The sequence below is a fragment of the Hetaerina americana genome, unplaced genomic scaffold (genome assembly GCF_022747635.1).
Source record: "Hetaerina americana unplaced genomic scaffold, ioHetAmer1.1.p SCAF_11, whole genome shotgun sequence".
NCBI lineage: Eukaryota > Metazoa > Arthropoda > Insecta > Odonata > Calopterygidae > Hetaerina > Hetaerina americana.
In genome coordinates this window covers 21,877,667-21,894,207 of record NW_027286181.1, presented here as the reverse complement: position 1 = coordinate 21,894,207, position 16,541 = coordinate 21,877,667, and the positions used below count along the sequence as shown (strand labels likewise).

General features: G+C 38.2%; 1 protein-coding gene across 1 annotated transcript in view; it reads left to right on the top strand.

Moving 5' to 3' along the window:
* Window positions 1–16,541, top strand: part of Cad86C (Cadherin 86C) — a 127,623-nt gene that overhangs the window by 49,133 nt on the left and 61,949 nt on the right. Inside the window, exon 11 of the mRNA XM_071599672.1 lies at window positions 4,497–4,664. Within this exon, the coding sequence (XP_071455773.1) occupies window positions 4,497–4,664 (168 nt within the window). The remainder of the gene's footprint in view (window positions 1–4,496; window positions 4,665–16,541) is intronic.

Genomic DNA, 16,541 nt, shown 5'->3' with positions numbered 1-16,541 from the left:
CGCATAAATGATTTCTTTGGACTGGATTGCTAATATTATTTTAATATTTATCAAATTAACAAACTATTATTTTCAGCATCCACATAGAAGGCATATTTTGTTTGGTGTCATAATTTAATGTATAATACTAACAATTTTATCTTTAAATGATGCATTATCTAAATTAAACAATTTTAGTTTGAATGTTCGTAAAAAACGTATCTTTGAAAGTCATTTATGTTAACAATTACACTTTAGCACTTCCTTTTGATAGTAGTCTACTAGGCTTGGGTATTATTTCGATGGGTCCTGTCGCTACACAGTATTCTACTCCTAAGCCCTAATTTGCATAGTAAAAAAAATTTCTTTGGCCTTACGCTATGTGTACATATTACAATAACTCATCAATTAGCTATACACTTTTTACTTTCCTGAATTCTATCCAAAATTCATTTTATTTACCACCCTCTTACAAATTTTCCTAACATTTGCTCCCTATCTTACTTGTCTTTAAGTATCCTATTGACTCTCAATATCTCCTACAATACCTTGTCCTGTTTCCTATGAATTTCTCACAACAATATTCTCTCCACATTTACCCACGCATTCTTAAAAATGCCAAATTCAAATTTAATTAAAGACCAAGACCACTATTTTTAAAATTCAAGGATAGCACAAAAATTCACCATTTTATGCGACCAGGTTTTTTGAAAAATTCAACGTTTATACCCAAGTAAATTTAATCTCCATTATGAAGGAAAAGGCAGAGAAAGTTATTTGAAATAAAAACAAAGTCTCTCTTTATAACACGGCTGTAGGAAAAAGTAAAAGCTCCACAAGGCTAATTGTTTTTCACGATGCAAAAGAGGGACAGTGTTAGATCTAGGTTAAGTTATACCTCAGGATTTCCTAACGAACGAATAGAAATTTAATTCTAGTAGCAAAATGTCTTCACTGCGGTGGTATCACGTCCCTGGTCTTAGGATAAGGCGTAGATGCAAATGAATATTGTCACGCATGGGCCATGATATTTGGCACTCAAAGCCACCCACTAGCATTCCACACCAGCTGCCGCTCGCAACGCATAGGGGAGGAAAGCAGGCGTTGTAGGGTTGGATTTCCTCAGATTCCTCCGTGATAAACCCCACCGCCGATTAACTCGCCTTTTGGGACCCGTTATTGGACCCGACTCGTTTCATTAAGGGGATGAGGGGTGGCAAGTTCCCAAACTTGCGGCGGGTGCCGAGCTAAGGCATTCCCCGGTAGTAGAATTGGGAAAAGCAAAGGGAGATGAAGAGGTGGGATGGAGAAAGGGATGGGAGGTGTGTAAGAGCGGTTCGTTTGTGGAATGGGGGAAGATAGATAGGAAAAAAAGAGTGTTTGTGAGGAAGAATGATGCAAAGTAGGGCTCAATTTTGGTTTTTGTTCGGTGGGGTGTAAAATGGTTTATCGAAGAGGGGAGGCTTGTGGGCTGGGGAATGCGGGAGATGTAAGCATTCTGACTGAAAGGGATGGATTTGGGCCAGAACTTGGGGTTCCGTCCGCCGCCCGTCAACTCGTTTTGGCCTCCGCAAGACCTCGGGGACGTTTCATGGGAAGCTCAGCAAATCCTCCGACAGAGTGGGCAGAGACACCCAGGACGAGACGGGCGACTGCTAGTGCTTTTAGGAGACCACACCAAAAGCCGATATAGTATTTTTATTCACATTGTAAGCATTGAAACGTAGACGCAGAAATGTTGGTGGATATCAAAAATATATTCACAAATTGTTGACCAAAGGAATAACTTATAGTGAACCATCATAAATGGTAACATTTTATCTTACGCTATCTCATTGGATGTCTCCCAAGTGATCCAGTTCACTACCAATCTCTTCATTTCCCCTCAGTTTCCTCCTGCTGACATCTCCTGTCATATTCTTTTCGCATTTCGTCCTTGGCTTCTCATCTCTCTTCAGTACAATTTCCATATTATTGAATACATTCAATGTCATATTGGCTTTGTAATATTATTGTAGCCATCGTCTTAGGTTATCAATCCTATTTTTCATTAATGTCAAAACCATAACCTCTCCCGTTACATCTTTATTCCTTCGCTATTCCTTGAGATAGGTTTGAGATTGAGGTTTCTCAACTCTGGTTTGTTTTATTCATCCTTGGATTTATGCTGAAGTTTTTCTCTTTCATGGCATCTAATATCGTTGCCTCCATTAAGATTACAACTTAGTGTGTGTCCGATTGTTTTTCCTCTTCACGTTTTCAATGTATTTTAGAAAAGATAACATTTATCCAATCTCTGAGATTCTCCTTTATTTATATCTCGGTAAACCCCTTTTATTTTCATTATTCGGTATCACCACGTTTTTAGTTACTTCAAATTTTTTTTTCTTTACCGCTGCCATAGCCATCGTCTCATAATCTTCGTCATCAAACACTTAAGGCAGTGCCTAATTGCAATAGCCATGCCTCTTTATTAACTGCTGCTACCTTCAGGCAATCATATGATTAAAAGTCCTTTTCATGCTCCACGCTCTTGAATTCTCATCGCATTTCTTATTCGACAATATATTCCCGATATATTGCATTTCTTATCATAATCATCGCATTTCTTATTCGATAATAATTCCTGAATCCGAATCTTGGCTCGCACGCCAATTTAACTTGCTATTTTAACAAAATTACAAGAGTACATTTTGACTGAGAGAGCTCACCTGATACTCGTTAGCCTTTAAGACCCATGATATTCACACAATTTTAACGTGGAGAACAAGAGTGTATTACAGTAACTCCGATAGTTATCCGACGAATTTGTAATGGCCATAAAATGCTTATTCCCTTTAGGGTTTTATACAGGGCTTTCCAAAGGCGTCACTGGATTTTGATACCGAGACTCGTATACCAATAACCTGACACTACCCCCTATGTTACTACTATCTACCAGTACTTTAGTATAAAAATAAATTTTACTTTCCTTTTCCAATATTGTTGGATTAAATTTTCTAGTTTTAATGGTGTTTTCGGCGACGCAGACTTCAAAGTTCTGGCATACATAATAAAGGATAAGATCAGTTGAAAAATATTTTACCGATGATAAAATAATGCTTCAAGTTTTCATGGTGATATAGCGTGCAAGATGGTTGTAGCTATTATTAGGTAGGCAAAAAAGGAGGCTGGATAGATTGTAAAATGTGCGCTCTGGTGGAGTGGCGTTTGGATTACGACGCTTTAGGTTGGAGGGATGCGTCGCGTTCCCTTAGCACTTCATCCTAATTAAAGGGACAGGGAATGGCTTCGGGAATTTTTATACTCGGGTGGGAGCGATTGAAGGTGGGGTTGACGTCGATCGCGTTTACGGGGGATAAAATTGTTCCCAATGAGGCCCAGTATAGGAAGGGGAACGCGAATTTGTTATACCGAAACACCTGGTGATACTTTCCCGCGGGGTTCGCCAGTTTCCAGATATATGGTGTCCAAAATCTCAAGGCGCCGCTAAAAACCAAATAATTAACAGAATTTAAATTATTTAATATCTCTAATTGGGTTTTATTGCATGCCGGAAGCTTTTATCCATTTTCAGGGTGATATATAGTACATTACACAGAACAAACAATATAGAAACACAAAAAAAGGAACACTCACACATTATTTCTTGATAATTTCTTCATCGGAAGATGCAGTCATTACTTCTCTATCTTCCGATGAAGACGGGGTAGAATTCCGTCAAAATTAGCAAGAAATAACGTGTGAGTGTTCCTTTTTTTGTGTTTCTATATTGTTTATTACTGTGCAATGTACTATTCGGCACTTCCGTGTTACGTCTACGAAAGCATGTATGTATATATATATATATATATATATATATATATATATATATATATATATATATATATATATACTCATATATACAGAAACATATATAAGGAAAAGGGATAGGAACACGTATAAAGGACGAACACAATAGAGGTGGGGAAGGCGGAATCGAACGGATCACAAGAGTAAAAATATTTCCTCAACCGGGACTCGAACACCGGATCTTTCCACTTGCCGGGCGGATGCTCTTAACCACTTGAGCTATCGAGGATATATATATATATATATATATATATATATACTCATATATACAGAAACAGATATAAGGATATCCTTATATCTGTTTCTGTATATATGAGTATTTATTCGCCGTTTGGCGGGATTTCGTGTTTGAATGTGTATATATATATATATATATATATATCCTTTTACAATACTCCTAATACAAATCATTTTTAAATTAATAATACATATTTATTTGTAAACATTTATCACATTTAGTTTCGTTAATTTGGCGTTTAAAATCCTTGCGTCAATTATAAGGATTCATAACTCTACAATATGCTTTTTAATCACAAAAAACCTAAATAATTATGAAAAAACTTCATTTTTTACGGTTTTTGGAAAACTTTGAACTTTAGCCATTATTTTCTACGCTGAATATAATCCATGGCTTTCTTTTTTCCATTACCTCCCGCGGGGGACAGGTGGTGGCCACCGAGGTGGGCACGGGGGGCGGTGACGGGGGCGCCTCGAGCACTGCCTCTGCCACCATATACATTGATGACGTCAACGACAACCCTCCCGTCTTTCTGCGAGAGGAATACTTCGCCGAACTGCAGGAAAACGCTACCGCGGGGACGAGCGTGGTGCAGGTGAGTTACCCACCTGCGTAGTCCAATCTCCGCTGAGGTGACGAAACAAAACGCATCAACCTGCCTCCCGTTCCAAAGATCAACTCGATCCGCGCCCTCCATGACCGCAGTGATAGTTGCTTGAAATATCCGCCGCTGACAGGGGAACGCCGCTTGTTTTCGCATGGTGTGTCACTGAATCGATGGGAAATCAATTTTTAGTTTTGTTTATGGATCAAAGCTTTTTCGCAATTAGATATTTACGGGACTAATTCTTCCTGTTGATTAGTACCGTAGGGACACATTGCTATTTGATGCCGTATCACAGATTTGTGTGAAATACCACTCTATTTACTCTTCTAAAAAGATAAAGACCTCTATCTATTTATCTATATTTTTATTAACATTATAATTATTAGTTTCCATTTTCAGCTGACGAGGTTTACCGATATCAAACCATATTTTTCGGGCGTTTTTCGTGGCACTCTGCTAATTATAACATTATCCATCCTTAATTGAAGCATTGATATTGCAGAAAATCGTATCCATACTTTGTCTTTTAAAAAATTTTCAAACTATGAAAAAATACCAATCATCAATAGAAAACTAAAATTCCTCTCCCAATACCTGTGGTCGCATTACACTTCATTCAAGTATCTTCCAATTTCGTGATCAGAAAGGGTTATTGAGATTTGGAATCGATGTATGTATCCCTACCTAGATACACAGTATTATTAGCTAAAATCTTCAGGAACTTAAATGGGCACTAAACGCTTAACATTAACGCTAAATGTGGCATATCAAGAGAGGGTTCAATCAAGTAATGGTAGGCATTTCGTTACCAAAAAGGACCAGAATTATTATCATATTATTATCATGCGTCGATCGGAAAGTTCCTAACCGATTTTTCTTTACACAAAATTCTTTATCAATTTGTCTCAAAAAAGAAATGATTTTTTATTTTGCAATCGTGTGCATATTAACTGATGGGGAGTGTTTAACAACTTATTCCCTACCACTACAGTCAAACTTAATTCTCTTACGTACTACATTTATTTCATCCCAGTTATTTGTTCCCAACAGTGAAATAGTCAAATTATCGAGTTAAAATTATTGAATACTTTATTAAGGCTCGCACTTGGAGGCAATAAGCATGTATTCCAAAGTCACAGCATAATATGAAGTTTCATTTGAAATGTTACCATTAAGGGCGTGCGTCAGGGCGCCATATTTTAAAGCATCTCATTCTCCCTGTTTTCTATAAGTTTGCACGACAAAAAACGCACTAGGCGATAATTGTATGATGTGAATTTTCAGTTAATTTGTACTCCACCTGTGTTAAGGTAGATTTTGGACAATCCTTAGCGATTATTTGTTTCCATATATCGCAGAAACTTTCTTTTCCTCTCTTCTTTTCTCCTAAAAATAAACTAACCATGGTCCTGTTTAAAGAACCTATCATCTTCCTTCCTCTACCCTGCTAATCCAAAGTTTTCGACATTTGTTTCACGATTTTTAGGTTCAAAAACCGTTCGGTATTTCCTCCATCCACTTTTTCCGTCTCATTCAAATTCCCCCAGTAACTTCCTCTCTTCGCCCAACCAAATTAAATACATCAGTGTTTATCTTACTCTGCATCCAAATTATCTCTATCATTCTTCCGCCCGACCTAGATCTCTTAAACCTATATAAAATGAATTGGCACTAAAATTAGAATTAAAGAGCTATGCCACAAAACTTTATGACTTTTGATCATGACTTAATGACTTATGTGCATATTTTAAGGAGTTATCGATATCCAGTTTGCAACCAATCTTTCCGTTTTTGCCAAATTTAAGAGTTGCTAAGTGCTTTCAGGTTTAAACCTCTTTTTTTTAAGTTCGTGCTCGAGTAGAGGCAATCGATACAAATGAGCCAATTAACAAAACTACGGTCGATGTACCGAGGAGAACGAATAATTCAATACCCTCTCACGAAGTGAAGCGTAACGTAACGTATGTATCATACTTAGTGGTAATTTAACCCACCTTTAAAGGAACGAGTTCGTGCACGTGCATTCGTTAGGAGGTATTTATTGAGCACTTGATGGCACGTAGTTGAGGAGTTCACTTAATTTCGTCATTAAAACTCCAGAACACACAGCAACATTACGGTTCTTCCGGCGAAGCTAAAATCCATGCCCTTGCCTGCGCTCCGTCCGGATTAAATGACATCTAGTTATAGCATTATCCGCCCCCCCCCAACCCCCCCGCACCGCATCGAGTAGATGATACCTGCTTCGACACATGTTGAGACGGCGGGCATAAATTTAAGTGCCCTTTGAAGAGCCAATCCAAATACTCTCTCTCTCCCTCTCTATACTCCCTCCCACTATCTCTCTCTCTCTATCCCACCAGATTTGCTAATTATATCGTTTTTCAGGAGCACTAGAGAGCTGGATATAGAAGGATAGGGAAGTGTGGGCGAGGTTCGAGGGTGGTTGGGAGGATTATGGATGGAATGAAAAGGGTATGGGGCGATGGGGAACGCTTCCATTCCAAATTCCCTGGATCCCTTCTTTAATGAACGTATCGACCTACGCCGTCGAAATAGGGACCACGACGTCGGAGGAATGGGGTTTGGGACGGTTGAGGGGAGTTGGGGTAAGGAAGTTATGAGAACCCTAATTAAAATCCGTCATCTCATCGCCCGCCATTTCAGATTCCCTTCTTCCCACCCCGAAAACTCCCGATATAACCGAATCGCCCCCGTCATCCACTGCCTGCCGAACCCTTTCTGCCTCTCCCTCCCTCTCCTCTTTATAAACCCCATCCCCTTTCGTTATCCCCCACCTCCTTCCTCGCGTCACCAGTTGATGCAGCGGCAGAGGTCCTCAGATCAGTGGACGGCTATTCCATTTGCCCCGAGCTCGGCCAACTCCAATTCTCTCTCACTTGTAGGATAAACCACAACCAAACCAACCATTGGCCGCTTAAGAATTTGTAAAAATCAAAATAATCATTCCGTTATCAGTTATAAACCAATATTTATATGTGTGTTATTAAACTGACGCACAAAAAGTTTTATTTTTCCATTTACATATGTAATCTATGGTTTTATTGGCTTAGTCGAAGTCTGGTGAATTTGCACCGCATTCAACCCAATAAAATTCGTACGAGCTGTACTTTTTAAGTGGATAAATCTCGTTTCCTATTAATCATAAAAAAATATATTTAAGGGGCAGAGAAGAAATCGACCATTTCTCATCATGGGATTACTCTATCTAGGTCAAGGGTGAAAATTCAATCTAGTTCTACTTTAATATTTTGCCTTTTCCGCTGAATCCGTCATTTATTGCGATGCATGCATGCTGGATGGGGTGATTAAAAAATCAGTCATGCAACATCAACGTTAATCTTTGCCTAAATGCTTTTCATAAAAAGTTCTAAAACTATTGCAATTTATACTTACCAATAAAAATGCAAAATATTTCAAATATCTGCGGTAATATTAACTAGAGTTACATGAAATATGGTTTTTAAGAGCAAAACATTGTCTACGCATGCGAAACGAGCTATTAGTAACGAACGAATTTGCCACCCGGAAAAACAGGTATTGCTTTGGCCGGGGAAAATTAAAATGTGAATAGACAAGTGACGATAGGAGAAAAACATGATGAAAAAAACTCAAATTTCCAAACTGTCAACCGAAGTTACGCTTTCATCATTTTTATATCATTCACCATTTTTCGTAGATTAAAATGCTTTCGTTTACATGACAAAAGCTTTCCATTGTGATTATTATTATACCTAACTTTTGAATTAATGCTTACCAGTGGTTGATTTCAAATGCTACTATTGGGTTTATCTTGGAACATTTTAAACGAATTATTTTAATAAAAATATTCATTACGCGTAAGCTACTCCCGGAATTAAGAACAAAATAATTTTCAAACTAAGGCTATTTACATCCATTTGAGACAGTGGTTTACGGCTTATTAAAGAAATACGACATTTTAAGAAAATAAATCGGAGTTCTGATAAGATTAGCTATGAGAAATTTCCATTCCCGTTTGATAATTTCCCATCTTTCTACTTCGATCATTGGAACACCCTACTAAGAGCTCGGCAATATCAGAAGATGGAGAAACTAAAGTGTGGATTAGAACAACTCAAGAGCGGATTCCCGTCGAGCTACAGTAAACCCCACCCGGAACAAAATAACGATTCGTGGTATGTTTTACCCACTCCGAAACCATAACCACAATTTCTTGGGGAGACGTCTTCCTTAAATTTAAAATCCAACAAAAACTTGTTTGGTATGCTCCTCGTATTCGCATTATTACTTAAAACTTGTTATTTTATTAAATAGTTAATATGAAAATCACAGGGCAAAACCTTAGACCAAGAATTCGTAAATTTCTTATAGTAAAATTTACAAATATATATATATATATATATATATATATATATATACATATACATATATATATATATATATTTAGTCAACATATCCGCACTACAATAACGTCTGCAGATAAAAAGCGTGGTGGTTGCACAAAGTGAAGTCTTGGGTACTGTCAAATAAATTGAAATGCAAAAAAATATGGTACACAACTTTATGATAGTGAAGGTAGCATATTGATTTGAATTTAACATCAAAAAGGAAAACATTCATGAGAGCCTTCTAATTTAACGGAATCGAACTATAAATATAATTGAAGGTAAACTCTTTTGAGTTTAAATTATAATATAAAATTAATTAGCTTAATTGTCCCGCCAAAGGACTAAAAGCGTGACGTTTTGAAGAGGCATGTGTATTCAACTGACTCATAGAGCAGTGCTGGTGGGAAAAATGATACTTTCTCCTGATAAGGTGACCCATAGGTCGAAGAGTCGCAGGCAGAAGAAAGGTAGTCCGCGACACGTCTATTCCTGTGAGGTGACTGAAAAGTCGTCTGACCCCAGTGAGACGGCCATTTAGTGATGATGTCACATTAAAAACACCATTGAAGAAGTCAACGGGAAGTCAACTCAGTTGTTTATCCCAAGAAAATAAGATGGGACTACAATGGAGAAATTAAACGGACGGGATGAAAAACAAATGAAAAAGCAGGAGAAAGTGTCGGCTATATGGAAAAATTAAAGAAGGCATGACAAGTATATGCCGGAGATACTTAGAAGGCAAAGTGATGATGAGGACGGTGAAGAGGGGAAAATGATCGAGGTAGGGAGAGGAAAAGAATAGGCATTATGAGGCAAGAGAAGAATTATGCTAAGCTAGTGTACTAATTTGCACTAATTGATTTGGCGATATTTCGTGGTGCTATAATAATAAATACTTGCAAGTATAGAAGTGCGCAGTGCCTGAACCTACTACTCTGAGTAGACCCAATATCGTGAGTAGTAAATGAACACTTTTTTATAGCTCAAAAAACTCTTGGCCACTAAAGAAAGATTGTAAAATAGCCTGCTCAGCAAAAAAAACCCTATTAGAAATGCTTATCAGGTAAATCTTAAAAATAATATGCACCAGGGGTAATTAATTCGAGTAATGAAAAACGTTTCATGTATCATTTAAACGATATTAAAAAAACATAATATATAACTCCTTACAGATGATTATACAAAGTAGAAGGTAGCGGAGTACTCCTCAGAATTTTTATTGACATTAATGAGGAAGTGCTGGACATGGTGGTGGAATAGAGAGGACTGTAGGAGAGGATTGTTAGGAGAAGTGAAAAGGGGACAGGAAAGATGGGTTCAGAGCTTTTTGATTGGCGATGGGATGTTGATGACTCTGATGGAATGGAGAATGTTGGGCAAATGTGATGGGGAAAGAAATAGGATACGGATGTTAGACGGAATGAGAGCAGGAATGAAGTATACAAAATTGAAGAGGGTGCCCGGTTTCAGGTTGTGCTTTTGACCATGGGAGACTTTATAGGCTCTGTTCATCTACCTACCTCACCTTTACGCTTGGACCTCACACCCACCTTAACCTTTAGAAAACCAAAAAACGTAAGATTTTATAGATTATCATCTAATTCATTATCTAGGTCACCTCAAAATCCCTTCATCCAACACTCATGCAAACACATATGCCACAAATCATCAAACAACTGCACCCCAGGATCCAGCACGAAAGCCATGCAACAACACGCAAGCCAGGACACAACAAGCAAGAATGTGAAAAATCACTACCACATGAAGATGCAACACAAAACACTCTACCCCCCGAGGAGACTGTAAAAGGCAGGGAATGCGACCCAACGTTGCAGGTAGCAGGAATTTCTCCCCGCGGAGAGGGACGAGGGATTGAAAGGGAGACTTAAAAACAGATGAACAGAACACTAATGAGGATGCTACAAGCAGGAGGGTGACAAAATTTTATTCCTGTTAAACATTTTCGGTGTTTTAACAATAGTGGCTAGCTTTTGGTTGGCTCCTTATAACTATTTAAAGGACTCAACCCTTTGGGAATTCCTTAAAGAGCCAAGCTCCTTTTTCCTTGCATACACATATACGCATATTTCCCATATCCTCATATACGTATTCTACCCATCTTCATGTCGTCTGCAACGTGTGTCATTTTCTTTTCACTTCGGCGTTATATTTCCATGATCCAGTTGTGGCACAGTCTTCGAAAATCCAATATTTCCTTATATCTCATTTAACAACCTTTTTTTCAATTTTTTTTAAATTTCCAGTAAACTACTTTCTTCTTATCCGAACCATATTTGCATATTCTTCGTTTCACTCACGGTTCACTTTATATTTTCATTCATTTCTAGTCCAACATTTCAAAAGTCTCCGAACCCACGCTCATCCTATCTCCCCAAGCATCAAGAATATGAAGCATTTTAAGTATATCAAAGTCTTTAATGATATCTTCTTTAAAGTCTTTACTGGAAGACTTCGTCGAACTCTCCCTTCACCCATCAACTGCTCCTTCTGCTGACACAATGCTAGCCCTAATTTCCCATTACTATTACCACTCTCTTGTATCTTTAGTAAATAAGGGAAATCAAAATTTAATTTAAAAAATTTGATAGCCTACAGGACGATTGGATTAAATGCCAGTTTGAGCTGCATTTTAATATCGCCAGGTGGCTGAATGGCTCTGTGCAGGTACGGTATAGACCAAGAAGACACCGACTCCGGAGGATGGGTTGGAAGCAAGCTGAATGGCGAAACACGTGATAAGCTAAGCAATATCTTGACCTGTTGACAAGAACTGTTGGCTATAAGAGAAGGGTTTATGCCGAGTGTGGGAGGAAGGATTATACGGGGTGGTGGCAGTGGATTTATGCCAAGTTTAACACAGCTTTCAAGCCCCTCGTTTTCACCGGATCCCTCCTCTTAATGCTTTAGCCTATTTTAGTTTACACGCAAAGGCTTCATTTGGCAATCATTATTTTTTATGTTGGTGCATTGAATAGGAAAAGAGATGTACGTAGAAGTAAAACTGTTTTCAATATTACATAAATAACGAACTTTCTCCCGGCAACAGCTGCCTCTTTAACTTATGCGTCACAAGCATGAGAAGTAATAGTAGGATTTTTTAGTAGTTTCATTTCACCAAGGTCACTAAACTCCAGTTTGGAAAATTCATCCTAATGTATGTCTACATTCTACATCTACGGTTACACCCCGCGATCCACCAAAAAGGTGTGGGGCAGGGGGTGCAAGAAGCACATGGAAATGGTTAGGGATGGGGGAAAGGAAACTTGTTTGAAGGATTAGGAAGAGGGAAAAAAGTATTTACTTAAAATTCTTAAAATGATGTGAACACATACATAAATATTAGCTTTTAAATTTTGTTTTAAACAAGTGTTTATTTAAATCACTACAAAAGTTCTCAGGTATATCAAATAGGAAGGAATAAAAATGAACCACATATACGATAGGTCACAAACACACTAAGGCCGGTCGTTCAGAACTAGAATGCAAAAAAGGGAAAAATCTATTAATATATGGTCACACAACTTATGATTCCTACTCCTGGCATCAGAGGAAAAATATGTCGTACACCACTTTAGGCAGCGGGCCCTGCGAGGCATCACTCCCACGGGGATGGTCGAGGGATTAGAAGTGAGCTTAAAATCAAAATAAAAGACTATTAGGGTACTTTTTAACATTCACTACGTTATATGCAATGAACTATTAGCTGTAAATTTGCAAGGTGTCAATCCTATAGAGCCAATATTGATTTTTAAGAGCTTTATACCGATATTTCGGTCAACTGGGTGAGCATCAACGGGAGTGAGAATTTGATAATGAGGAAGGCAAGAGTAAAAAATCACTCATCGTGGTTAATTGAATGTGATCAACAAGGGAGGGGTTGAGGGAAGTAGCAGGGAACCGGTTTCACGGAGGGAGTAGTCAAGAATATGAGTGGGGAGGGTAAGTTGGGGAGATCGACGGATGAGGGAACCGTGCTAAAAAGGGGACTATTGACGTTAGATGAATTTAAATCCTATTCCTTCATGCGGGAAGGCATTTGTCAACAAAACATAAGAATATTGTGGAATGCAATAATATAAGTGATATTAATAATTCCCTAGAAGTTAAGGATGCTTGATGTTAGATTGAAAACTGGTTGGGAATTCCTCAAAGCAGTGTTTACTCACACGTATTGCTTTATACAAACTTTTATATCTTGTAGTTAACGTTTGTCTCACTCCAAAGATAATGGTCGGTGGTATAAAATCTATTTCTTAGACGGTCTGACGTCTCCGGGGACCCGTGTGCCAACGTGATCCCGAAAGGTCACTTGAGATTGGCCATTGGGTTAACCAGGGGCCAAAATTCCTGAGTTAAGAGCATCTCGCATTCCCAAAGTGTATCTCAAAGCCGCAATCTTTTGGCTAGCGGACGGTTGAGTTTTTCATTTGGATAATCCGGTTTAAATTTATGAAAAAAAATTATTTATTAGCTCATCATACGTTGTTAGCTTATGTGGTGGTTCTTAAACGTCGAATTTAGGAATTTTGACACTGAGAGCGTTAAATTATTCTTAATGAGGTCCGCAAAGATTTTGGGGTAACCCAGATATTTCATTACCAAATGCATCTTTATGATAAATAGAGTAGGTAGATACTCGAAATACATAGCATGTAATCCATCATTATAGGATTGAATATGTTAACACATTGTAATTTCGTATTTTAATTCGTGATAGGTAATGAAAGGAAGTGTTGATAATACTTTCAAACCATGATTTTATGTACAGAATTGTAGGCTATTTTGTCTTAGGTTTGCTACCCCCACGTGGTAATTTTTTAAATTTATACTCAGCACTACTTTCTGCCGATCTACGAGGTATGTTTGGGATCGACACAGCAACGATATATTTCTTTGCCTTTTTTAACGAAGCACTCTCAGATATACGACCACCCTACAATAAATCCTTCTTTCTTTTTTAGCATCTTAAAAAGTCTTTTCTCAACTTTCTTACTAACCTATAACCATCGCCCACCTTCCTGTGAAAGCTTCTTTGCTTAACGGAGTCATATATATAGTGTATCGATGTTAATTTAATTGGTTCCTTAGTTATCGTCGTAAGAATAAGGTAACATGATTTTGTTGTCATTTGGCTAAAATCCACGGAAAACCTCTCTTTAATATCTTATAAAAATGTTCATAATTATTTGTCTAAATCCAAGAACACGTCGAAGTTGACACTAAAATAGCACTTCATACATAATAGAGGAAATTGAGAGATATTTCCTCAGTCAAATATTTTCCCAATGTATTGATTCCAGTTTCACCTTTTCCTCTCTAACTTCATTTCCTCGGTATGTATCTTTAAATCGCTCGATCGGGAATGGGAGATAGAGCTCTCATCTTTTCAATGGACTTTTTCGGCAGCAGGCTAATCTGATAAGGTGAGCTGCGCTCCGCCCAAATGAAATGAGATCGAATGTATAAGGAAGACGAAAGTATAAACTTAAGGATTAATCTAATCCGCTTTAAGGTCGCTCGTAAAAAAATGGCAGTCCTCTTAGCACTACGTATCCGGAGGAGGTGAAAGAAGTTAACCATGTGTACTTCTTTAATGCGATCTAGATAAAATATATCGTCTTAAGATCATGAGTCTGGTATTTAAGGAGGAAAATAGTTTCTCTCACGCCTAATATAGTAGTATCTTATGTGTTGCCAGCGTAAAAAGTGGATGATTCCCAAGTCCCTAAAAAGAAAAATGTAAATTTCTAAAATCCAAAATTAATTTCAATGAGTGACTACATCTGCAAACATCTAGATGATCCTATTATTGGCAAATAAAATTGTAATAGCTGTTTAAGGGTGGATTACTTAGCTGAATAAATATTTTAATTCTTAAAATTTCATTTTGAGTTACTAATCTACTCTAAAGAGAGTGAATACTCACAAAGAGAAGAGAGAAACTTATTGGGCTCATCTACATCTACATCTACATCTACATAATACCCCGCAAGCCGCCGCAAGGGCGTGTGGCGGGGGGTGTTAGGTCACCAACCGTAAAAAAGAAAAATACCACATGCAAAAAAAACAACACGGAAAATTACACCCACAGCAGCGCACACACTCATGCAAAAATCCCTTCATCCAATACTCATGCAAACACATAAACCGCAAAACAACTAAAAAACTGCACCCCATGATGCAGCACGAAAGACATTCTACAACACGGAAGCCAGGACACAACAAGCAAGAAATTGAAACATCACTACCACATGAAAATGCACCACGAAACACTCTACCCCCAAAGAGTCTCTAATTGGCAGGGAATGCGACCCAACGTTGCAGGTAGCAGGAGTTTGCCCCCGCGGAGAGGGACGAGGGATTGAAAGGGAAACTTAAAAACAGATGAACAGAACATGAATGAGGTCATTCGGAAAGAATGGGTTATTATAACAAAACACATAAGGTTAGTGGAAGAGCATGCATTTAAATACAACTAATTATTTTTTAGACGCTGAGGGTGGCAAGTGGAATTTTTGCTATCTATAACCCTGCAGTTGCTATCCCGTATTGTCCGTGGGAAGAAGGAGTCCTTGAGTCGGCTAGTTCTGGCATCTATTTCCCGAATTTTATATGCATGATCCAAGCGACTAATGTATGTAGGAGTACGAATAATTTGCGAGACCTCGGTGCTGAAACATGCGGATCTAAATTTATTTAATAATTTCAATCTTGCATTGAATCGTCTATCAGCCAATGATTCCCACCCCAAATCCATGAGCATTTCGGTGACGCTTTGCGTTTTATCGTAGGAATTTTTTACAAAACGGGCTGCCCGGCGTTGAACCTTCTCAATTTCCCGAATGAGACCTTTTTCACTCGGATCCCACACGCTGCATGCGTATTCTAAATGAGGCCTTACAAGAGCGTGGTAACAACGTTCCTTGACCTTCGAGTCACTTTTGCCGACAATGCGTCTAATGAATCCCAATTTTTTATATGCTTGACCGCAGACTTTACGTATGTGAGTCCCCCAAGTTAAGTCTTTTGTGAATGTGACACCTAGGTATTTCACCGTATCAACTACTGCTAGGTCACCTCCAGCTAATTTGTAAGCAAATCCCGTTGATCTTTTAAAGAAATTTACCACTGAACATTTATTATAATTTAGAGTCAATCCCCAGTTAGAACACCATTTAGTAATGCAATCTAAATCCTGCGCTAGAATAAAACGATCCTCATCCCCAGATATCTCCCGATAGATCACCGTGTCATCTGCGAACATCCTAATTTTACTTTTCACTTCGCGGTTCAAATCGTTAACAAAAATCAAGAAAAGCAACGGCCCGATCACACTTCCCTGAGGTACCCCCGACGTGACTCGAACGCTGTCGGAACTAGCGCCATCAAGGACTACCCTCTGTTCCCGCTCCGAAAGAAAATCTTTAACCCAACTTATGGCGCCCTTATTTAT